Source organism: Silurus aristotelis, assembly GCF_946808225.1.
Source record: "Silurus aristotelis genome assembly, chromosome: 13".
Lineage (NCBI taxonomy): Eukaryota > Metazoa > Chordata > Actinopteri > Siluriformes > Siluridae > Silurus > Silurus aristotelis.
In genome coordinates this window covers 20,299,685-20,326,911 of record NC_139586.1, presented here as the reverse complement: position 1 = coordinate 20,326,911, position 27,227 = coordinate 20,299,685, and the positions used below count along the sequence as shown (strand labels likewise).

General features: G+C 36.2%; 1 protein-coding gene across 1 annotated transcript in view; it reads right to left on the bottom strand.

The window, feature by feature from the left end:
- The window catches only part of adamts17 (ADAM metallopeptidase with thrombospondin type 1 motif, 17), a 142,809-nt gene that overhangs the window by 91,501 nt on the left and 24,081 nt on the right, over positions 1-27,227 (bottom strand). Inside the window, exons 4-7 of the mRNA XM_083559569.1 lie at positions 25,490-25,662; positions 20,548-20,631; positions 19,073-19,230; positions 14,919-14,962 (exon numbers count right to left, since the gene is read on the bottom strand). Of these exons, the coding sequence (XP_083415695.1) occupies positions 14,919-14,962; positions 19,073-19,230; positions 20,548-20,631; positions 25,490-25,662 (459 nt within the window). The remainder of the gene's footprint in view (positions 1-14,918; positions 14,963-19,072; positions 19,231-20,547; positions 20,632-25,489; positions 25,663-27,227) is intronic.

Genomic DNA, 27,227 nt, shown 5'->3' with positions numbered 1-27,227 from the left:
AAAAATGAACACTGTATATTTTACACACATTTCGCCTCAAAACATGGCAGGTCACAACCAGTATGGCAAACTTTCTAATGTAAACTTTTCCTGATAAAAAAGTGACTTATACGTTCAGAAACCTTTTACAGCAGGGGTCCGCAACAATGGATCATTTGTTACTGGGCTGCACAAAAATAATACTTTTCAATTATTATTTTATTGCCATTTTATTGACTTTTTGAAAGAAGACTACTTTGCATATGCCAATTTCACGTTTTGTCCCTGCACATTGAGAAATTAAGCTCCCACTGATTCTGCATTATGGTGAGTTAAGTTACAGTTTTGTTATATAATTGATACTTGAATCATATGTATAATAGTAATATAATATGCACATAATTGTGTTATAAGTCTTTAAGCAGTGAACTAAAGCCAGTGAATGCTACAACCTCTAACCACAGTGTGTGGAGTGATGCACTGATTCAAATCAAGCATGGTGTTGATCCGAACATATGGGAGCTCAAAAGTATGACATAAATAAAAGCTAATGGGTTATATAAAATGAACAATAACGGTATTAACTGAAAACAGATTTCAAATGAACATTATGTTCCAAAAGAGTGGATAAATTAGGGTAAACTGCATACTTGCTCCAAGCTAAATATTGTTCAATTCCATGATTTTACTTTGTGGTTATGTTTTCATTCCATGAAAAGGTCTGGTGTCCTGTTTGTTTGTTTTTTTTTTTTGGTGTGTACTTGTTTTGGCTTGAAAATCTAGATAATTGCTAGATAAAATAACAAAGTAATTTATATGTTAAAAAAAAAAAAACGTTTAATTAACTATAATAATTTATTCAAATTTTAACAATTATTATAGCATACAGTGTGTGTGTGTGTTTGTGTGTATGTATATATATATATATATATATATATATATATATATATATATATATATATATATATATATATATATATATATATATATATATATAAAACGACATTTATGCCATATGAGATGGTGATGGTTGTACTGAATATTAGCACAGTTGTGATTTGGCTGTAGGCACAGTGGCTACTTTCATGCTCAGAATAATGACATAATTGTAAGTGTAAAATTCCTTTTTACAACAGTTCAATAAGCAAATTATCTTCTGTTTATTTTTGCACCACTTTATATCATGAAGCCCTTCAAGTAACAAGCTGTAAGTCAAAGGTCATATTCCTAAAAAAATTTAATAAAATACTGTTTGCCATGTCACCAATATAATACCCATTTCAAACTAGGCAGCTTTAATGGGCAGAGTAATATACACAATGAAACTTCCCAATGCAGACACAAGAAATATAGGCATTTTTGGAACACCACTTGACCAATCAAATTAGTGGACAAGAATGAACTGTAACAACAGAAGAAAGTGTAAGTAATAATATAACCATCAAAAATATTTAGGAACACCAAGTCAGTACAGTAACGCATAATCAGCATTTGTAATAGTCCAAATGGAGGAAGTATGGCCTCAGTGCCAGTAAAGGTGTGGCATTGTATACTGCCAACATTGTTTTAACGCCAATAATCTTTCTGTGTGTAGCACTGAATTACAGTGTTAGAGGAAACAAGTGTTTTAGCCAAATGGGCAAAAGTTAACATCAGATTAAAGATCCGATTACCTTGTGCTTCTTCCACAAACGGTTGCCACATTGTTTGAAGCCCACAGTGGTTAGGACCTTGGGGCTGCACAATTCGAGGGGAAAAAATTTATGTTGCGATTATTGTGGTCAATATTGCGATATGCGATATAATAAATGGTATCATGAGTCCACTTGATTGGTTATCAAGGAAATTGCACACAGATTAGTGATAATGCTAAAAATATGTATTTGTAAAACTATAAAAAAATATATTTTTTGAAATTAAATAACATTTGCATTAATGTAAAAAAAAAAAAAAAAAAAAAAATCTTAAAGGTACAGCTGAATTAAATTAACCTCTAAATTAAAACTGGATTTAAAAAAAAAAATAAGATATTTGAAACATTTTATCGAAACAAACAGGGAATGTTCTGGTGCTGCTCATTTAAATTGTTTACCTGTTTTTCTGCTGAAGTTTAGGATACAGTACGTTAAAATACTTAAATTCAGTCAATTTTGCATTAATTATTAAATGTGTTTAACCTTTTTTATGGAATCTTCCCCAAAGTTCCAAAAGGCTAAAACTGGCCCTGTTTACGCAGGATGTAACAGACGGCGGAAATAAAAGAGAGAGAGAGAGAGAGAGAGAGAGAGAGAGAGAGAGAGAGAGAGAGAGAGAGAGAAGAGAGAGAGAGAGAGAGAGAGAGAGAGAGAGAGAGAGAGAGAGAGAGAGAGAGAGAGAGAGAGAGAGAGAGAGAGAGAGGCAGAGCTGATGGCGTGTATGGGGATGTGTGTGGGAAAGCAGAGGTTGCCAGGTGAAGGCGCGCCAATTCGTGTGTGTGTGTGCACGGGTTACGTTTTGGTGTCTAGGAAAGTTTCTGTTACTGCGAGTGGGTGTGTGTTCCAGCGTGTGTACGAGGGAAGGAAATCGGCGGGGCAAAAGTGAAGGAAAAATAAAAGAAAGCAATGTCTGTAATTGTTTTTTTCTTCCAACTGGGAACCAGTGAGATCTGTTACAGAAATGTTATATTGCCATGTGATGTAGCAACTTTAATTTAGCAAATCTTGGACAGTACCTCTCCACTCAGTGCTGGTAATCTTAAAGCTTAAATATCGCCATATAACCGGAAAAAAAAATATTTTTTTGGCTACCGGTTCAGTGTCAGTCTTCTCAGCATCCATCTTCACCCGGTCTCCGTGCTGCACACCGGAAAGTCACCTGACCACACACGCCACACGTGCACTGCCTACACTGAGACTTTCTGGTCTGTTTTGTTTAGTTAGTGGCGCGAAAAATCGGCAAACTGTTCTTAGAAAGTGTGTTTCCACACATGAGCTTATTTAGTTCATCAATCGTTTGCCATCATATAATCGCACAAGCTGACATCGGGATTGAGATACGATTAATCGTTCAGCACTAAAGGACGTTTTTACTGAAACTGCACCCCAGGCCTCCTCACCCAACTTCCTAACTAATGCTCATGTGGCTGAATGAACACAAATTCCCACAAGCCATGCACCAAAATCCTGAGAAAGGCTTTCAAGAAAAGTAAAAGTTAAGATAACAGCAAAGAGAGCACTACTAGTTCAAGAAGCACACGATGTCAGGATCTTCCGGGTTTTTGGCACGCACATCTGGGTTTGGGGCGTGCACTTCTAGGGCAGAGGCCATTTTGGCTTTTTTCCGCACCACTCATTATTTAGATAAAAGACACCAAAGACATCAGCTGGGGGCTAGATTTTCTCACTGGCTTATCACGTCCTTGAGATTATTCTTGCCATTTCGCCTGCTCTACTTTCCTGTTCTTAACCCCTGTTTTTGATCCCTTTTCTGCCCTGCCTTCCTGATTAACTGTTTAGACTTTGCACTGTCTTTTTGTTTGTGTTTTTGTTCTGCCTTATATTGCTTATATACATTGCTTATATATACTTTGCCTAATTTTTGGAGCTGTATCGGATCTGTCTCTGACTGTCCCGCATTGCTGATATTCAGACCTTGGACTGTTTTTTGGACTCTGTTGCATCCTGCATTTGGGTCCTTAATCAAATCCTACTCCTGACACGTGGGTGTGATAGTCAAGTGTTTACAAACTTTTGGCATAACTGTGTAGAGCCTATAAGACTTTCCTAATAAGGTAAAAAAGGATCTAAAGGGGTAAATGGAGCTACTTTATTAGAATTTTATAGTATTCCACCACTGGTCACTTTATTGGTATCTTCTAAAGGTAATAAATCCACATTGTTTTCACATAGAAAATAACACACAGACCAACATATTTTCTGGTGGCATTTGCAATTAGACACTAGGGCAGATGTAAATGCTGCCATTCGTTCAGGACTGGTGGGCTCAGATGACATTTCACCTGATTAGAGTAACATGTCTGCCATAATTAGTGGCACTTAAAAAAAGGCTAAGTGCTAAGTGCTCAGCTTCTCAAATGGGAAGGAACAGGGGCGTTCCATCTGGAGGGAGAGATGGATGACATTGTAAATCTAATTGTAATGCCTTGATTTCCTTTCTTTGGCATCTCTCTAGTGTAATCTTGGATCGCCGCAAAACAAATGTCACTTTTGATTACTCGCCACCCTTTCCTTCTCTTACCTGCTCGAACTCTGTAGTGAAGCCTTTGCCGAGCCTATAATCAAGTAACTGCAACTGTCATTGGCACTCAGGGAACTGAAAGTTTTACAAGAAAAACATTTAAAATATAATATGTTCAGCAGTTAAGATTATGCGATAGAAAGAATGTGAGGTTGTGTATTCAGATCCCAGACAGCTACTGCTGGTCCCTTGAGTATTAAGGACAAACGAGTTTAAAAAACGTCAGTGAGACCATTTTTTTTCCCAGACGTTCAAACGTCTAGATTTCAACCAGAGCATGGATTCAGATATATTTCAAAGACTTCAAACTCAAACTTAATATAGACCAACATCCAGGTGCCAGATCAAGGCATACCAAAATTAACCAGTAACTATGCCTTTTAGGTCAGGCATTGCCTTGCATGAGTATTTACACCCCCACCCCTTCACCCATTACAGTGAAACCCCAAAATTGGTTCTGGTTAAACCAGGTACCACCAGAAATCACAGAAGAAGAAGAATTGAGTTCAACTGCAAGCAATTAGAGTGTCACATAATCTCAATAAACACATGAGTTCCAGTAAGGTTTCAGAGTTTACTAAAGAACACGCCTATACAAATCCCATCATAAAGACCAATGATCTATCAAAGCAAGCCTGGGACAAGTCCTAAAAAAAGTATCAATCATAGTCTGGTCACGTACAAAATATCCCAAACATGCTCCGCATTTTTAAATACATTATAAGCAACATTGTTGTGGACAGCCATTTACATCATTGTTCTTTACCTGTCCCATTTGTTGGCCACATAAGCAAAATTCAAGTAAATAAATGTGAAGGTAAAATTGCATAATGCAAGCCTGCAGCTAAAGTGTCACTCTGAAGAAGCTGCCAAAAGGAAGACCAAAGCACTCTGAACAGCTTGGCAGCTCGGTCAAAAGCCTGAGGTTATTATGCTGACGCCTTATACGAAGTCAACCCTAAAGTTCCTACAGTATTCACAGAACAGGAAACTTTAGGATAAACCCAGCCAGCAGGGGAGCTTATAAAACCAAGGAGGTGCTTCACTGAACCAAATGTCAGACTACACCATGTCCTGTGCTGCACAATATTTCCCAGGCCCGACTCTCTTTCCTATATGCTAAGTAGAAGCAGAGAACAGAGGAAAGGAAGTTGCAGCTATTACTCTAGAATCCCAAATGTCACTCTCTGGCAAGACATTAAAAGGTGAACGCGATTCACTTCAAGAGCTGATCAAAGGTTATACGTGAAATGTTGTTCAGGCCCCTGAGGCCTAGGTGCCTATACTCTCCTTTCTACTGTATGTCTGACCTTTACATTTTGTCATTATATTTTCACTGATGCTTTCTTCCACTTTTTTAATCCTCATAATATTGTGCATGCATTATTAAAGCTAATGGAGGGTAAAGACTTTCACAGAAGCAAGCTCCGGGTAAGAACATCTTCGCCTTAGTGTAGCAAATATGAACAGGATGTAAAATTGATGTGGTTCACAGAAAGAGTCCTGAAAACTCTCTTGAAAACAAACAGCCCTCATTTGTGTTACTATGTGTCATTATGCAGACAAAGACTGAACTAAAAAAGAACAAGAATTTGTCCAAGGAGGACAAATCAAACAGTCTCGGTGAGGTTAGACAGTTATTCTCATTTTAATAAGAAGAATGAAAGCATTCTCTGAGGCTTTGGTGCAACATTATGAAGCTCACAGACAAAAGGAATAACAAATGTCCTGATTATTAGCTTTTATATATCTTTTATATTATATATATATATATATATATATATATATATATATATATATATATATATATATATATATATATATATATAATTATTATTATTATTATTATTTTTTTCGACTTACTCACTTTTGCAGAACAAAAGTTTTCACTTCGTACTTTTTAACATAATGTGTTCCACCTTCACAGGTTATAAACCCCACTGCCTGCTGCTAGTCGTGACCTCCTACAAGAACATACCTCAAGTAACACTATTCAATATATTTATGATAACGCTACAGATCACAGCCTTAAACAATCACCAACAACTTCTTCACTTTTTGTTCTGTCCTTTCTCCCGGAATTCCTATAAATGCTTGTTTTGTGTCATTAATACAAGTTATTTTACTAGCTAACTAGTTGGCCATTACATTACATGGCATTCACTCTTATCCACACTATAAGTCAGAGAGACTTATAATTATCTTATTTATATAAATTAAAGGTTAATGGCTTTGCTCAATAGCCCAGCAGTGGTGTTGGGATTTGAGCTCGCAACCTTCCGATCAGTCCAACTTCTTCTTTTTTTTATTTTTTTTATTTATGATTTATTTTAATTGTATTTGAGAACTGAGAACTGAACAGCTCTCTTGCATTCTCTGAGACAATCACAAAATCACTTTAACAGAAGTGGAAATGAGGTAAGCCCCATGTACACCCACAGAATGAATAATTTTTCTAAATTTCTATAACATGTGCTCGACCGAAGCTGATTTGATCATTGATTTGTGGCAAAAACTGTATAACTGATTTTAAAGGCTGTCTGCATCTACACAAAGGCCATATACATCTACATACAGAAAGCCGTCTACATCTACATCTAGTACAGACTAGCAGCCACAGGGCAGAGCTTATCTTGAACTATTCAGACTGCATCTCCTTAAAGATAACTTTGATCTACAGGAACTAAAATGATGAGATGTTCCTGACTCTGAAAAATCCTTCTTGTTTGTGTGAGAAGGGGAATTCCTCTCTGTCGGTAATTATAGTGGTGAGATCTAGCTGATTAAAGGGTTATCTCTGGTTTTCTGTGCAACAAATGAGGTTTAAATAAACCTTGATGTATGAAGGTTTTCCATCATTCATGTACTGTACATCTTCATTGTTTTGGAGTTCTAGGTGAATGCGTTATAATATTAATGTTAAGATGTTAGGTGGTGTCCTAGACGAGTAAGATCAAAAGGAAACTAGTCTTAACCTCCTCAGACTTTTCTACATTGTGCAGTATTACATCCTGGAATTGAAATGGACACAAATATTAACAATGTAAACTAATAAAATCATTAATTTGTTGTTTAATAGGTATTTACCCACACTAGGAAAAAACTTAGAACCTTATAAGGGTAGAACCATCTGCATCCTGATATTTTTGCCCAGTTGTCTTGGCAAAATCAGGTCTTGTCCCCCTGAACTGAGGCCTGGATTTAGATGACTGACCAATTCAAACCCAAACAGGTCTGGTTTTAAATCACTCCTATGTAGTTTTGGCAGTAAAGAAATTATCCTGTCTGGACTTGTTTTGATTTTGTGTATATCCATAGTATATATTAAAATCCATTTCCAGGATATAATACTACCAAGTGTAGAAATGTTCAAGGGGGTAAACAATTATTGCAGGTATTATAGGTTCTTACATTGTTATAAGGTTCAGTGTGAAAAGCTAATACTTTTTTTCTTGAAGCTCACTCTGTAATTTACAACAAGGAGTTAAAAGAGTTAAAACAAAATGTAGCATGAACCCATGGATAATTTTATGACATCATCGCTTGTCTCTATTCCACGAATTCGAATTAGCAACATTTATGAGGCAACCGCATATACAGAATTACCCTGCCTTTTAGCTTCCTCTTAAACTTCTTTTTTTCATTAACAGCTTTTGTCATTTCCAAACATTTGTCCAATGTCTGCAGATGTTTGCCCAATATACAAGAGTCTGTTCCACCTGAAGTTAAATGTCAGCTATAGGATCAAAAGTGTACTTCTACCTGAAAGACAAGAACAGAGAACGGTCTACCAGTCTCAACGTTCTTCTAAAAAAAATTATTTTTGTACAGATAATAGAACTGGTTTGAAAGTAAAATAATACCTAGCACTTATAACTTTTTTTTTCTAATTCATTTACACCAACTACAAAAACTTTGCACGTTCTGCAGATCTAATCAAGCCCCTGGGACAAGTGGGGCTTCAGTTGCCTGGGCTTGCTACAAGTCGATTAATTAGATAGTCTATTCAATCTATTTCTTAGCTGTAATCTTGACAAATTCACTTTCTTGTAAATTCCATGAAAAGAAATTGGTACTATTTTCACTTGTCATTAATTTAAAATTATTCCCCAAAATGGAAAGATTTTGAGATTTCTTTAAAGATGAAATAATGTGTGGCTTTGAAGAGTCCTAAGTCAGCAGCTGGTTATAAAAAGGGGCTTTCAAACATTATATAATGAGTAATTCTAGAATGTGACCTCATTTATAACTGGCCATATTCAGAAGAATTTAACTCCCACATATAACTGGCTAAATGACATGCATGGAGATCAAGCGATACAATAATTTAATGAGGATATATTTAGTATTTTATTATCAATAAAACATTTTATGAATTTGCAATAAACAAAGTATAAAGCAGTAATTCATTATGATACATTGCAAGTTGCTATGCAATACAATGTATTATTATACATCGCAACATGTTACCAACCTGTTACTACAGCATACTATTAGAAATAAACTTTTCCTGCAGAATTCGGGAATCGATTTTCCCATTTTTGGGCTAATATTGAAAAGAAACAAGTGTACAATTAATAGAATGAGCTGCAGTTAGTTATTTAATGAGTGCACAGGCAGATACATGTGCAAGGCATGTAGTAAAGGCAAATAATTCCAAATCATAAATGATTAAACAATCACCATACAGAGTGAATTAAGACACAGAAGAGAAGGTTTGGTAAAGGTGAGTGAAAAAATTCTGAAAGACACTTCGCCCAGTACAAACAGAAACATGGGGGTTAATGCACAAACTAGGAGTAAATAAAAACAGGACAATAAGTATAAGGGGGGAACAGAGGTGGCAAAAGTATACACATAGTTTACTTAAGTTGAAGTACAGATACTCATGTTTTAAAAGACTCCAGTAAAAGTTGAAGTACGCACTACACTTTTTTACTCAAGTTAAAGTAAAGAAGTTTTGGGTCACCTGGTCATAAGTGCGGTATGTCATTTTATGAGCATTGAATTCAACATTTAGTCCCAATTTGTTCTTATAATTCCCTCCATTCTTCAGGAAAAATGTTCCACTAGAGTTTTGGGGTGTGCTTAAGGATATTTGTGTTCACCAGCCACAAGGGTGTTATGAAAGGCAGGTAATGATGTGGGTGAGGAGACCTGGGGTGCAGTCAGTGTTCACATTCATCCTAAAGGTGTTCAGTAGGGATGAGATCAGAGCCCTATAGCAGGCCACTCAAGATCTTTCTCTCCAAAGCATATAAACCAGATCTTCAAGGAGCTCACGTTGTGCACAGTACTTTTGTATATGAATATTTATATATATATATATATATATATATATATATATATATATATATATATATATATATATATATATATATATAAATATATATATATATATATATATATATATATATATATATATATATATATATATATATATATATAAAATTAGATATAACAATAAAACATTAGATTACCTGTATGTGCATTCTCAAATTTGACAGCGAATTCTTGAAAGCAAGTACTTTTTTACACCGATAATTTCGAACATCTCCCTTATATATGGCCATGGGTGTTGAGGAATGTCTTTGTTTTTATTTATTTTCACATCCGTGACTCCCTCTGAATTCACATTAGCCATTCCTCTTGTTGCCTTGCTCATTGTTAGCTCCACTAGCCTACGTCTACGTCTGATAGCCAGGAAATAATACACTGGTAATATGGTGAAAAAGCCACGCAATGAAGGGATGATAGGCTGGAAACAACTTTCAATGAGAAGAAATAATACTAAAAGTAACAAGGCTGGTTTGAAAATGTTAGCTGTAGAAAGTACAGATATTTGTGTAAAAATGTAATGAGTGAAAGTAAGAAGTTGTCCAAAAAAATTTAAAGTGGAGTAAAGTACTGATACCAGAAAAATCTACTTAAGTACAGTAATAAAGTATTTGTACTCCGTTACTTCCCACCTCTGGGGTGAAGACATAAATCAATACAAAGACGCACATGGCAATGTCAATGCCCACGGCTACCTAAAAACAACATGCAAATATTTAAGTGTGCTGGAGTGCTGCAAGCTAATATGGGCTCCACAAGCTCCAACATGCAGCGCTCATTGTGTGAAGTCCTAGAAACCGTTTAAAGTTACCAAGTTTAAGGATTATTTGTTAGGCTGGTTGGTTGGTTGGTTGGTTGGTTGGTTGGTTGGTTGGATGGATGGATGGATGGATGGATGGATGGATGGATGGATGGATGGATGGATGGATGGATGGATGGATGGATAGATAGATAGATAGATAGATAGATAGATAGATAGATAGATAGATAGATAGATAGATAGATAGATAGATAGATAGATAGATAGATAGATAAAAACTTTTTTTTTGTTAATTTTCTTTTATAGTGTATTAGAAAATCACAATTTCAGACTAGATAGATAGATAGATAAAAACTTTTTTTTTGTTAATTTTCTTTTATAGTGTATTAGAAAATCACAATTTCAGACGGATTGAAGGAAAGTTGTTAAACTTATAAGAAAACATATTTTCTCTAGTGCAAAATCTATACTCCATTCTCATTTGAGCTTAGTATTTTACACGTAATGTGAAAACTGTCACAGAAATCTTGCCATACTTTTTAGAAACAGGAACCTGATTCTTTTCTCTTTTTTTTTTTTTTTTGCTTAACAAGCAAAGTTTTCCATTTGCTACATATTCATTAAGGATTTCTTGAAAACAGTACACGAGTTTGTAGCTAATGGTATTTGATCTGGAACAGTAAACACAAGGTAATTTACTATTCAAAATTCAAAACATTTTACGGTCAAATTCAATCAATCCTCTACTACAAAATGGCCTGCGGCATAAAATGTGAGTCGTGTGTTTTCCAAGAGAACACTTCCATCACCTGATATCTATGAGATCATTGCTTGGTCCTGTTCCATGATGGGGCCTTAGTGAACTTTTAGCTTTGTATCAAGATTGTTGTCATTCAAATGGAGCCTTGCCAGACCTGGGCCAAGTTATTCTAACTCTTTCTGGATGACCATATAGAGTATAACAGCTGGCAAACAGCATAATCTCAAAATCCTTCAAAAATCATCCCAAATCTATGTCATAAGTAGAAAGGAAGAAATTCGAAGTGGAAATGGCTGGGTTTGTTTAACGTGTCCTGACAGGGTAATGTTGGCTGTCTGATACTATAGGGGGACAGCTACGTCTCTGCCTGTCAATTCTCCCTTTAAGAAAAAATTGGCCACCCAGGAAGAGAGACGTCCATGCAGACATGCGATTTCAAGAGTGCAGTGTTTGTTTGTGTCTGCATAATAGCACCACTGTGACCGAGCCGGTTCCATCATGCCATATCAATTATGTTCAAGTCGAGCTCTCGGGTTCTGACAATGCGTTCCTTCAGTTGGTTTTAAGCCTTTATGCCTGGAACATTCAAAATCGACACGCTCTGCCTCGGCCTCATTCTTATTCACACACTTCAAGCAGAGTACACCGCAAAAAAATACCCTATAAAATTTTATGGAAGTTATTCGAAATTCTGAATGATGCCTCTTTTTTTTAAACACATTGCTTAATCCAGCGGGAACAGGCTCTGCTAAACATGACTACAAGTGTGCAATTGCTCATTTTCACTAAGCTCTGAAGAGAGACACATTTCAGCACACTGTCTTTTTTTTGCATTCTGAGCAGAATGGGCGGACTAGATGACTTTGAGACATCTGTCTCTCTTTGCAGTAGGTGGAAACTGTTCACTATTTCCAAATACCCCCCACTGAGAAGTCCGGAATGGAGCAGCTGCTACTATCCAGGAAGAGCATGTGCTTTGTTTTATGAAGGAAGGCTTGTGTTGTCATTCAAAATACATTTCAACCTGTGTGCTTTATTTTTGTTTTCATGCTGCATTGAAAGAACTGTACAGACTGGCATATGAATAAATCTGCATCTGATTCCGAAACAGTGATCCGAACAAGCGGTGATCTGAAAATGAATGATAAATCAGCTTTGGTTGCGCTGACACAAAAACTCCCACCCACTAGCTCCTTATTTGCATGTCATATGCATACTGCATGCCCCAATTAACCCCGATTTGCTTCTGCAGAAGATCTGAAGAAAGAGAAAAAATGGATAGGAGGAAAAATACATTTTAGTGAAGCACCGTTAGAAGTTATTTTCTTCAAGGTTGCTGCAAATAAAGACAGTTATAGACGCATGGTCTGTTTTTGTAAAGACGATGAAGGCTAACACGAACCATTTCCAACTTCACCTACAGGCGCTTATGTTAACTGAAGTCAGATTGAATTAATTCTTCATTTATAAATATAAGTAAACAAGTTTCCACCCTGAAAAAAAATCAACATTAAATAACCACTAAATAACAAACGAATACCAAAGCGTCTATACAGTCAGGCTGTTATGACAAAAATACATAAGTTATGTGTATTTAAAATTTGTTTAAGCAGCTGAGGTTTTCTGGATACAATATTCAGCTCATACCTAATATTACCTGTGTGGTTCATGCATCTGAGGATACCAGATATTTTTAAAATAGGAGCTTTGGACACTGGGTCCAAATGTCTTTAAATGCCACTGATGGACAGAACTGAAGTAATTTCACTATATTACTATTTTTTACAATTTGGGATACTTTTTCTTTTTCTACATTTTTATGTTTAATATTTTATTTTTCACCCCACTACATTTCAGAAAAAAACATGTTTCCTCAATACTTGGATAAATTGGGTTAAACGAGGATGTGTTATGAGACCACGGGTTTTCATGGAGTGAGGCTGTTCTTTCACTGTGTGCCTGTAACAATAGAAAACACTCTCCATAAAATGATATGATGTAAAGGAAAATAAAACATGGAATTACATCAGTTATGTAGTACTCAATGGATCAATCATTTCACTTTTGATACTTGACTATATTCAGTAGCAAGTATTTTAGGAGTTACTTTGACATTTACTGAGGTCATATTTAACCTGGGAATTTGTACTTTGTTACAGGAATGTATACTTCATCCCCTACTGATAAAAACCCTATGCATGTGGTTTATCTGTCCAAGACATCCGGCTCAGTCCATCATGGTGCCTCTTGTATGCAAATGTACTAATTACTAAATTGAAGGACTTATATGGTAATAATGAGCCATGACTATGTGTCTAATTCCAGCTGACAAATTACATTGACACGAAACCTTAATATTGTATAAGATTCCCACGTGTGCAAATGTGATTATCAAAAATATTTGCTTTATTTTACTTTGTACTTAGCTTACCATACTTACTAGCCTACTGTTGACCTTGACCTTAACATTTAAATGTGTTGCTCAGATATGACCCAATGTGAGTTTGACTACACAGATACATCAAAGATGAAATTGATGAAGAACAGAAATATGGCTTTACAATCACATTTGTATGGAAGCACGTTGCCACCACATATAAAAAAAAGTTTGCCTAATTTCGACTTTATTTTTCGCAATTCCGACTTTATTTCTCGCAATTCTGATTTTATTTCTCCCAAATCTGACTTTATTTCTCACAAATCCGACTTTATTTCTTGCAACTTCAACTTTATTTCTCACAATTCTGACTTTATTTCTTGAGGTTCTGACTTTACTTCTTGTGATTCCGACTTTATTTCTCGCAATTCCGACTTTATTTCGCGCAATTCTGATTTTATTTTCCGCAATTCTGACTTTATTCTCACGATTCCGACTTTATTTGTTAAGTTTCTGATTTTATTTTCCGCAATTTTGAATTTATTTCTAGCGATTCCGACTTTATTTCTCGCAAAACCGACTTCATTTCATGTAAATCCAGCAATCTCTGTATCTGTATTAAAGGACTGCAAAAACATTCAACCATTACGATCTTAGTTCATGCTTAAGAAATACGAGCTGCCTAGACTAATCTGATCGTAAACCCTGAATGGTTTTAGTCTGGTGAAACAAGAACTATGTACAGTTTGTCCAAATTGCTGCTGGAGCACCTGGCATTAACCAGGACGAATGTCTAGACGATATTGTGTCAACTCATTCAAAGTATGATGTAGAAAAAAATATATATATATATATTTCAGTCCTTGAACCATCTGTAGCATCTCATGTCCCATATCGAAAAATGTAAAATAAAGGTTGTTGTGTACTGTGAACAAAAGCTTTGCACTAATGGACAAAAAAAGTAGCCCTGGCACCAAGGATAAGATTTCATGTCTGTGATTTTTGTTGGTTATTCATAATTTCCAAGCATACAATTAGGTTCAACAAAAAAAGAAAAAGTACTGTAGTAGTTTACTTTACTAGTAATAGTACTTTACTTTAATTTGATGCAATATGCATAAACTTTGTACCCATAATACAAGCAAATCATGTGATGTGAGATCTCAACTCTACATCTACAACAGCCAAAACGATGGCCAACAACTTGCCGATTTGCAATAATGTTATGATACATGATAATGTACCTAATTGTTTCCCTTAGTCTATTTGGACACAGGTTACTACATGATGTTAGCTACCTATTTTCAGTCTAAATAATGAGGTTTGCATTCCTCGAAAATAAACTTTAATATGTGTCTGGCATTGCACTAAAGAAAAACACCAAAACATTTTTGAAGAAAGATGGGGCCATGAATATTTGCAGTGCTGATTTGATACAAGAAAAAAAATCATGTAATGCAATTACTCACCAACAGTGTCGCAGGGCTCGTCTTTGTGAACACAGAAATCTGTCCTGAAATGATAGGAGACAGAAACAACATGTATGTTAAACAGACCATTTAAGCAGACAAGGCAGGAACATACAGCAGGCACTGAGACAGGGGGGGCTGTAATTATTTATACCAACTAGCTCATTAAGAGTATATTCTTTAAATAATGTATCATGCATGAGCCTGGCATTACAAAAAAAAAATAAATAGATGAAATGACGAATGTTTTCATGTTTCACGCTCTTGACAGTAGCGGCCATTTATTCAATAAGAATCACTTAATTTTCTGTTTGACGCAGGTATTTTAAATAGATCATTATTATATTTGAGACATAAATAAAACTAAACATAATTTTTTAGCCAGCAAAATAGAGCAATCAGTTTTTCAACATTTTCAGACAGATGCCTGGACTTGATTGCTCGGCATTCATGAAAAAAACTTTATAAATACGTTACACACTTCTAACGTTCTAAGAGTTCTAACGAGAGTTCTCATCTGTATCCTCAAATTCCCACACTCATGTCTATGATAGCATTATGATGCTAAGTCTTTATGCTAGGAACTAGTTTTATTCCCTCAGAAAAAAGAGAGTGGAAGTAGGGTGTAAAATAGCGGACACTATCGAAGGCCCCATTTTCCCACGACCTGCTTTCCCGTGACACAGCAAGGTGTCAACAGCTTCACGTCGTCATCTTCAAACACCACATGACCATGACCAGGCCAGAGGGGAAGACCAAAAGAGATAGAAATAGAAAGACAGAGAGAAGAGGAGAGAGAGAACATTTGAATGATAGGCAGCCACATCTACTGGGACCCAAGCCAGAACTGGATACAATCCAGAACCTTGCTAAGAAGAGGGCAATGGCCCCTCACCCCTTAACTCCCTTCATCCATCAGACAGCTTTCAAACACATTCAAAGCCGGCCAGTTTCGAGTTGCCAAATCAATACCAGACAGCACATCTCCATTTCAGAAACCTTTACGAAATGGACTTCAGATCTGCTGGTTTTCTTCTCAGTGGCAGCCAGGACAACTCTCAACCCCATGTTAGAGGGCCATGTCCCTTTGAGGATTGACCTTCCTCTCTTTGGCCACGCTTGCCACTATTGTCTACAGAACATACTAAAAAAAGCACAATATAGACTTAAACCTGTGGTGGAAATCAAACCCCATAATTAGTGGCTGAGAGATGACACCAACAAAAGAAGAAGGAGGAGGTGACGAGGAAAATATAAACGTGCCTTAGACGGCCATATTCCATTCACTAGCATCAATGATCTCTGGAGCCACAGATGGTGTGAAGCTAAATCTGTCTGTGCTGCTTCCCCTTGTAATTCTCTTTGGCAGGGTCATGCTGCAAGTAGGCAGCCGTGGTACACTTGAACCCTGTAATTTGACTCAACCAAAACCCTATTTTGTGCTCTGATGTTGGATTGACTAACAGGTGACAAGGTCCAGCAAGTTCTACTAGACAGGAGGATTCGAAATGTTGGTGTAATACTATTACTGGCACTGTAGTTAGAAAATATTAGGGCAATTAGTGGTAAAGGGAACAGCAACAATAAGATCCAATGAAATACTCAGTTATGTGCCGTAATTTCCGGACTAATAAGCGCACCCATATTTAAACCGCACCCACTGAATTTGACAAACATTTTTATTTTGAACATAAATAAGCCGCACCTGTGTATAAGCCATATATAAGTCTACACTGAAACTAATGAACTTTACACAGGCTTTAACGAAAGACAGTGTCTGTTACATGGTGTAACGGGTGAAATATGTTGTGGCTCCTTTAAGAGCAGAGCGGCATTTTGGGAATAGCCTGCTGCCGCATTTTTTCCGGTATTACTGCATGTGTGCAAGACCGAGGAATATGTCCTTTTTATTTTCTGATTCTCAAGTTTCTTTGACTAACCCGTAACGCTGTTGCCAAGAAAAATAAAAAAGCATTAGTTTTGGAAACCTGTCTTTGCTTATTTGATTTCTGTTGCAACTGGAGTTAGCAAGCTATCCCTTCACCCTGACTCAACGCGTTACAACGGCTTGTACGTAAACAGTAGCCTACCAAGTAATGTTACAATGTTACAATCAAATAGGTTTATTATTATAAAATTATTTATTTATTTATTTATTTATTCATTTACAGTTTGCTAGGCTGTTTACAAAAGCCATGTCTTCGCAGTTAGTCAAAAATAATTGATCAATATATATGTTTTATTTTTGTTTCTTTTTTTTCCTTTTTTTTATTTCCTGCTTATGTAAAGAACAAAGCAAGACAGGGTGTGCAGCTTTATCAAATAATCAAAGACAGGGTGCTAGGATGCTGTTTAATTGCTCATAGACCATAGTTATTTGCCTGAGACTATATTTCTTGTTAATGGAACAACAAAATGCCCTACTAGTCAAGTATGCTATCATTGACATTTCAGCCATATACAGTAAATTCCACAGTGAAATAAAACAACGTTCCTCCAGGACCAAGGTGCTACATAAAACAATAAAAATAAACCCAAGATAAACACAAAACTGGCCTAGAAACTACATAGAGTGCAAACATTACGTCCAAACAACACAAGACAGTAAGGACAGTGACCTTTCCGCACCAACCATTGCAGTAGATTTGTCCATTTACTGTAACAATAAATACTCTACTGTATTTGTAACCACACGAAGTGATTTATCATTTGCACTTGCATGTATTGTTCCTGTACTGTTCATGTTAATCTAATTACTTAAATCATAAAAGTTCTTTTTTACTCTTTAGCTTTTAATAAATAAGATTAAAATTGCTTGCTGTTTTACAGCAATAGTAAAAAAAAAAAATTGTCTTTTGAATTAAAACTGACTAGTGAATTAAGGAACATTTCTTTGCGAATCCTTAATAATCTTAATGAGAAACCCATCAGGCTCACTTTTGAAGATTATCAAGGCAACATTGTCCTATCACTACTGGAAATATATACTTTTCACTTATACCACCTTAGGACCACCACCAATGTGCTGTAGCGTAGTCAATAAATCATTTTTAGAAAAAAATTACATTAAATTCAACTGCTATTAATCCGCACCATGATTCCAATGATTTATGTACGGAAGAGCTTTCAGATAAAAATGTAAAAAAAAGTTTTTCAAATGTATTTTACTACACTCTAAACCGTGTTGTTTGGCTTTTTGCCACTCAGCCAAAAATCTGTGATGAATTAGTGTAGGTGTGCCCCCTTTGTACATCTGTAGTTCATATTTTAATCATAATCTCTGATTTCGAATGACAGGCTGCAATGAGGTAATTACTCACAAAAACTCTATGCTACAACTGTTTTTGCCCAATCAACGTGCCATTTTTTTCCCAGTGATATTGTTCCAAACAGTAAATAACGTTTTGTATTGTGCGAGAATTATAAGCTATAATAATTAATTCAAAGGATTTTGGACAAAAAAAATCAGACAGTGCACCTTGACACATTGTAATTTGCCTGTGACGTACTGTACGTTGGCAGCCTGAAGCCATCTTGGCATTAGGGCTCAGACAGATGTTGATCCTCCACGCTGCATCCTCTCACAATGTGGCCCTTATGCCTGACGCAGTGGATCGTATTTAACCTTGCAAAGATGGAAACCAAATTCCTCTCTGTCTGTCACTGCCTTTTGCACCTGTTAGATCCGCCGGCTCAGGAAGAAGATTAATATCTGACAGGCTAACATGACTGCACCATTCTCAACAAAAAGATTCCTTTTTGTTCCCCTGCACTCTAAAAATTATCACAAAGTAATAATACCTAATTCAGCAGACACCGAGAGCAAACTATTTTGGCTGCCAGAAGCAACCGGCTGGAGTGGTGAAGGAAGATGATTGGGAACAAACCTGCCTCGCTGACGGATTGCTAAATGAAAGAATCATTAGGGACCATCAGGTCTGACCTCTAAATTATGTGAGGCTTAATGAATGATGAACGATGGGGGAGAAAGTGTTCTAATCCTCTAAAAGCAATATAGTGCTGACGGAGGCCAGGCATCAAAGAGGTAGATTGAAATGAATGAAGTCGGGGGTAAATGAGAATTGTTATCAAAAAGCAGAAAGATGTCGCTTGCATACAGAGACATGGCAAATATTTGGAAAAAGAAGAAGTACCTTGTGACCAGTACTGCGACGTCCAGGGGTGGGGGATCATCCCTGCCTCCGGGGACATGGTTATTTCCTAAATATCGAGCCCCTCCAAATTCTTCATGCTGCCAGTGGCAAAAGCTCTCCAGCGTTTTCTCTCCGTGATGACCAACCTTCAGCTTCTTCTAAAGATGGAAATGAACATAGAAATTGTTCTTCATTTTAAATATATCTACATAGCTATTCTGTTCAATTGGATTAACTTGCTTGCCACTTTGTTACCCTGGATATCAACCTAAACTACAAATACAATCATTAAGCTTATCAGCAAGAGTAACATCCGGAGAAAAGTATTCACACTTTTCCACCACTTTTAAATTCTTATAACCTGTCTTTTACTTCCTGTCTCTCACCTTCGACACCCTCCTATAGAATCAACCAAATAACTCTTCACAGTGGTGTAATCAACCACACATGTTCGAAATTTACATTCAGCCAGAACAATGTAGTTGAACCAATTTCCCTGTCTCCTCGCATTACCCGTGATTCCTCCAAGGATTTTTCCAGCAAACTTCACTTGAGGTGACTTAAATATTGAAAAAGCCCATACATGTCGATAGCATTTCCATCATTGTGAAAAGGTGAGAGAACCTTGACATGGCCATGTTACAAACAATACTGACTTGGTCAAAAGAATTCTAGCTTCAAGACGAGGGAGGCTTTCGTTTTTATGTAGAAGTCTGTTGAAGGTTTCTCCCTATTGTTAGTTCCAATCGCTGAACAGCCAGAGATTAACTGACCTTGTTTTCTAAGAGGGAAAGATGGATTTAATCTGCCCCATGGCTTGTAAGCTTCTGTTAGCTCGTGCATACAGATTTGGGCAATTAGCACTCTCTAACATGAGTGTTTAGCTGTGCAGTTGGAACAAAAGCTCTGGCTGGTGATATGTCTTAGTAGAATTTTGTTAGCCTTCACTTCCCTGCAATTGGGAAAAATTTCCTCATCAAAATGCATTAGCATGGCCAGTGCACTAAAAGCTTCATTCTTTCTCACTCTGTTCTTTTAATCCTCCAACCAATCTATGTGGCTGTCCAACATGTGGCAAAGTAAGAAGTGATAAACACATTATTTGCAACACTATTTAAGCAAGAACATCTCATGCAAACAAAGGGATCGTCTTTAAACGTGTTCAGCTGTTTCATGAACTTACAAGAGCTTGCGTAAGCAGACAAATTGCATGTGATACCCCTTTACCATGACTGGTAATAGTTAATAGGGAACTGTAAGTACTAGCTTGGGTATTCTATGCAAATTGGAACAAGTCTTTATCTTCAGTATTGCCTTCCAGGAGTTTTAGGCTAGAATCACTGAAACACACACACTCAACACAAAAACAGTTAAGACCCTACAGGCAGGTATAAGAAAGTAAGCAAAGTGGATTGCTGTAATGAAATGATTTGGTGCGTTTAATGTTCATGAATACATCAGGCGAAATCACTTACTGGGCGGGAGTGCAGAAGGACCAGTTTGGTGAGTCGGACATTTAGCTTCACTCCCAGACTCTGGTGCTGAAACATGTTATACACCTGTAAACAAACAAAATAGAGACAGTTTGTGCTAAATGTAATAAAAGAGAAGAGAAGAGACGAGACGAGACGATATGAGAAGAGGATTATCTTTTCAACACACTTAGATTATTAGGTCAATTAAGTAGCATGATAAGTGGACAAAACAAAGAATGAACATCTGGGGGGAAAAAACACCTCGAGAAGAAAGTTCAAATCAATGCCTTTACATTAATATTTTCCACAGTGGTGTCCTCACTGCTCTCAAACAATGAGGAGTGAAAGAGCTGAGGGAGGACGAGTGAAGGTCTGAGCTAAATCACACGCTGCCTCGTCCTCATTCGGCTGAGACGTGAGAACAAAGCCCGAGCAACGGAAGACCCTTCAGGAGAAAAGACAGTGCTGGAAAGAGGAGAACTCAGCATGGAAGTGATGAGTCCTGTGTCATGACATTTGCCTTCAACTGATGAAAAGTTGTCATAGTGAAATGCTGTTCTAGTTTGAAGTTTTAGATCCTTCAATCAAATTAAATATGAATAAAAGGTATTTTTGCGTTAGAGTGAGAAAGTCCGACACGTTTGCAAAAATTTGTGGAAAGTTTGTGTGTGTGGTACACAAGCCTAGGCAGAGCATTAGCTTGTTGTTGTTAGGTATAAGTATACGAGACCTGCTATGTTGCTAATCTTGAAGCTATCAAAATGATTTTGTTCTCTTTATTACAAACACGTACAAAAAGAAGCAAAGATTCTTTTTTTTTTTTTTTCATTTATATTCAAAGCAGTGTCAGGAATAACTTCAAAACACTCAAATGTATGGCAACTGGTATCTCAGGTGTAACCAGGGATGAGCAGAATTTATGAATATTTTTAAATATAAAATAGGATTTTGAAATTTGTATTTGATAGCATTGATGAAAATGGCTTTATATTTTGTATCCAAAAACTTAACGTGGGTTTTTACATGGAACATATCTAATTTTGTTTTGCGGATTTTTCGCTGATTTTGCGGTATATAGGTAGTATTGTTATTTCAATTATATTTGCGGTAAAATAAGCATTTTCTAGCCTAAAAAAAATTAAGCTTTCAGAAGAGCTGGTATGCTCTTCTTGAGTATGCAGTGCATTAATTTCAGAATACTGCACACTTAATTCATCATCATCTTAATCATTCATCAAGATGTATCTTTACTGGTGAGTACCCATATATAATTTTTTATGTTAAAATTACATAGGTTTAAGAATATTGAAAGTGTTTAAGAGCAGAGGAAAGGTTTATAAGAGTGTCGGGACGGTTTACAAAAGCCTTCAGACATACAGGTATTTTGTATACTGTACTGTATACATATTTGGTTGCCACTTCGTGGATTTTTGCCTATCGCGGTGGGTCTGGAAAATACTTTGTAAGAAGTCTACATAATGACGTCATAAAAACACGGCCTCTGATTGGTGCCTACTCAGTAATTTGCCCAGACATGTTGAGATCAGCACAAAAAATGTATCCATATGAAAGAAGGTGGTGAAGGTAAGAAACATGCAGGTTGCCAGCTTTCAAATAGGTGTCCAATAATTGATAAATAAATATTTGATTGCTGAATATTGTTCCCTAATTGAAGTAGCTGTTTAGTGGGATCATGATTTAGCATACCATTGCATGAGGGACTGGCTGACACATGATATATTATTAAATTCATGATTAACAATCGAATGATTAATTAGCAATAGTATGCTATGAATACAGGTGCCATCAGTTGTCTTCTTATGAATGACTTGTTTGTCATCGAATCAGTGTTGCTGATGCAAAGTAGCCCTTCGTTACCAAACACCAAGTAACTGAATTAGGATACAGTTATGAGTCATTCGCAAACTGTTAAACATTAAACTGTTTGTTACTTTAAAACTAACCCTTACCTGGGTGATTACAGGGATTGTATATGTAAATATTCAGATATACTGCATGACTCAGCCAGAGAAAAGCTGCTGCTATCAAACACTGTTTACTTAGTCAGTGTAATGGTGAAGTGACAGATCGAATAGGCCAATAGGAAATTACATGCCCACTTGTAAATGTATTTTTTTAGTATTTCTAAATAACAAAAAAAGCAGTAGTTTATTTTGATACATGGTTTGGCTGCTGTATTTTGTAGTTTATTTTGAAACTATATTTGAAAAGTATTTGGTATTTAACTTTAAAATACATTTTGATGTATCTTTGCCCAACCCTGGCTGTAACCATTTACATTTAAGATTTGCAGTGCATCATTGTGATGCAGAGGGCATTGTTGTCACCTCACTGGCCCAGCTTCCCTGGTTTAATCGTGTTCTTCCCCTGTTCTGTCTGTACTGTCTTTCACTTGGAAAAAAATGCATGTCAGTGGATCAGTGGATTTTGTCCCTGCATTTGAAAAAGTGTGTGAATGTATGTATGCATTTAATTTAGTCCAATAGAAATTCTGCCAAAGTAAAAAATATAGCTTATCATCTGAATCGCACTTTTTGGCCAAACACCAAATGTAATATTTCCTCATCTGACAGACTTTTCCTGAAGAACTAGAAATAGGATAACAAAGAACCACCCATTTAAAATCTTTACTGCAATTGAAAGCAATTCCAAAGTGATTAATGGCCTTTTGAAAATCCTCTTGGACCAATTCAAGGTCACTTCCACTTTCAAAGACGTGGAAAAAAAATTATTATTGAATTCCCTCATTGTAGCTTGAAGCCATTATGTCATTGAGAGTATAATCTTTGCGTGCGTGCGTGTGTGTGTGTGTGTGTGTGTGTGTGTGTGTGTGTGTGTGTGTGTGTGTGTGTGTGTGTGTGTTGAGCTCTAACTCAGATAAAGTGGTTAAAGAGCTTGCCAAGGGACTTGTAAAAGAGTGTGTGATGTAGAAATCCTGAACTTCTGGAACTCACTCCCTCTCTGTTCTCGAGCCATCATCACTATGCTTTCAAAGGCACTTCATCTGGCCAACGCTGCAGGTGTGTTCATAGGAAAGCAGATTACCTTAGAATAAGCTTAGATCTGCTTAAGTTTAGATGTTACTGATCCACCCAGTGGGGGCTGGCACACTTTATCATGGCATTTTCAACAGACCGACTAGACACTGCCATATTTATCACCTAGTTGGTTAAATATTCTTATATCTCTCATATTGAAACATCTACAATAGTATCAGTTATTTTTTACTTTCCAATGATCTAGATGTAACCACATTGATGCCCTAAAGATACACATTCCACTATACTATTCTCATATGAGAATAGGCTCTGGTTGGGCATGGGTCTGAAGGTCTTATCCATATGCTGTCTCAGGACGTTTTTCCATGCCATTGATTTCCTTCGGTTTGCTCACTGAGCATTTAGTTTATTGATTATTAACTGAATTCGGCTGAATTCAGCAGTGGTGGACGAAGTACACAAACCATGTATCATATTAATCCAGTAAAAGTAAAAGTGCTCCCTTTAAACTTTCACTTGAGTAAAAGTACAAAAGTATTTGCCTTTAAATGTATTTTTAGATTCTGAAATACTATGATTTATTATGGCTAGAATGTTCCTATTACCATTTTTGTCACAAAACCTTATTTCCAACTTCTTCAAAAAAATCACACAATTAAGGCCACGGATGTTGTGGTAAGTTTGAGTCAAGAGTATCTTCTATCATTTATTCCTCTTAAAATGTTCTGCTTGCTGTTGAACTGAAGCTGTACTGAATGTTTGCGCTTAGTAGATTTCATCAAGCGGTAATCAAAACAAGTTGAAAACAAAGCACGCGCTTGACGTTGATCGGTGGCTCTCTGCGTGTTTGACCAGTTAAGTTTTTATCCGCTCATAAATAAAAAGACTGCTTTCACAAAATGTAGTTGGGTATAAAGTGAGAAATTTGACTTTGAAACCAAGTAAAAGGAAAAGTCTCTCCAAATGGAAATACATCAGTAAAGTACAGATGCGTGAAAAAAGCTACTTAAGTAAAGTAACGAATTACATTTTCTTTGTTACTGTCCAACAGTGAAATTCTGTTTTTATTTTGCACTACTTTTAATTTGCTATTCTGATAACTGATATTCTGGTAACTGTGTTCAAATGAACTTGATAAATATATTTATTCAAAAAGTCTTAAAGGAATTTGTGTAAGTCGTAAATGCCGTGAATGTATTATACAACATTGTTCAATAATTGTAAACAGCATGTAGCAGCAAAATTTGGGATCAGACAAAGACCAGGTAAAGACTTTTACTTTTGATTACAGCAGTGTTTTGTGTTGCTGCTTTGTACAAACATTATCAAATCATTAAAAAATAATTTCCACAGTTCAATCCTATGACTTCACTGGTTTAGTCATTTCGTTTTTAAGTAGACTCTCACAATGGAATGTTCATGGTATATCTGCAGAGTTTCAACATATGGTTGGTTTGAGAGGGAAGAAGAGTCTTCCTTTCAATGTACCGAGTAAAGCAGCCGTGGGGAATAATGTGGCGTGAGGAAGTGTGTGTCAGTTTACCATAGTTTATTATGATTTGCGTGCTAAAGAACAGAGATTCGAGCTCGTGTAGATTTATAGGCCATTTATAAACAAGTGATTTCGAATTTGGATGTGCTTTTGCAACTTCCCCTTAGCATAGCAAGGGTCTTTCTAGGTTATTTATTCTAGCTTGAATCACTACAACTGCACAAAAATCTGTCAAAACTCAACCACTATCAAATATACAATAAATTATTTTATCAAATTAAATTAAATAATGGAATCAAATATTAGATTCGAAACAAGCAACTGAGAAGCCCTTTGCACTCAAATTGAAAAGGATCATACTTAATGGCCTTATTTATTATTTAAATTGATTGATTAATACAGTTTATTCATGTGTGAATGTGAGACCCACCATGTTCATGACTGTAAAAAGGAAGCGCTGTGCAGCCTCAGCTCCATGGTACTGTACCATGTCTGTGTCGGCCACAACCACCGTCTCTAAGGTATATTCTCCGCTCATCCGGATGGCGTTTCTCCTTCCACGAGCATCTTCGGAGCTTTTAGACCTCCAATCCTTACGCTTCCCTAAACACACACACACACACACACACACACACACACACACACACACACACACACACACACACACACACACACACACACACACAAGTCACGAAAAGTGCTATGTGTTTAAAAATAGTTGATATTTAATTTTGTGTGTCCTAAATTTGAGAACTGCTATTTCAAAGAAACACACACTTATCAAAACACAGGATCAATATCAAACTGACAAATAAGATACAAAAAATAAACATTTAGATGCATAATACCATATCACAAATAGCACGCTGATAGCTAAACAAACCACGCACATTTATAGTACACACCTGCTTAATACCCCGGCTACAAAATAAGATTATATTATCTATTATATTATTCTATTACCTAGCAAGTTTCTTGACAAGGATTCAAACAAATTTGTTCTTTTGGCCCTGGATCCCTTTCGGACTGTTTTTAAAGCAACTGTTCAACAAATATCGCCAATTACACGTACATCAAATGTAATGACACGGCCTCGCTAAGAAACTTGTGATATCTGAACAAATTGCTTCACACCATTTTATTACTGTGAATTATTACTCAAATGTAAACAGCTATAATGAGTGCACTCAAGCTAATGCTAGTAGATCACCTTAGGCTATCAGTGGGAGGTAAAGCAAACAGTCGTTAAAACTCGACTAGACTAACTGCTTGTATTTTTTGCGATCTGATAAGGTGTGGATAACTCAGCTGCCTTTAATCATGGGAGGTGTGTTTGTTTTTATCGCAGTCTCTGACTGGACGAGCCATTTCTTTGACTGGCCATGACACATATGGAGCTTTTAGGCATCTTCAGAGCTACCTAATGCAATCTCATACTTTAAACCTAACAATACAGTGACTATGAAACGATTATCAAATGATGTAAAATTGGATGTAGATGCAAACAGCTAGAGAATGCAATACACCAGCCTTGTTTTTTTTTTTTCTTTCTACAAGTTTTAAGTTTTTAGTTTTATTTGTCATATGCACAGATGTTAGTGACAATTTATACGATTAAATTCTTAATTGAGGCTCCAGGCAAACTACAGAAATATTAATTATTAAACATGAAACAATATAAAACAAAACAAAAAAACAAAAAAAAAAAACAAAGAGAAAAGTAATAATGAGTCATAACAAATGTTTTTACAAGTGGATGCAGAAGTGTGTGTGTGTGTGTGTGTGTGTGTGTGTGTGTGTGTGTGTGTGTGTGTGTGTGTATATATATATATATATATATATATATATATATATATATATATATATATATATATATATATATATATATATATATGACATATTAACATGAGGGATTTTTATAAAAAATATGGAAGACGGAGGAGAATGGATATACAGTGGAACCCACTTATCTCGACCTCGGTTAACTCGACAACCCTATTAAGTCGACGTTTTTGAAGTGGAACCGCCAAATTCTCTCTTTGTCTAAGCATTTTTAAATCGGTTATGTCGACAAGTTGAGTAGTTATACAGAATAAAAGAAATAAACAAAGCTTTAAATACAGGAATGCTTGGCAGAACTTCAACAAATCATTTGACTCTGAGATCTG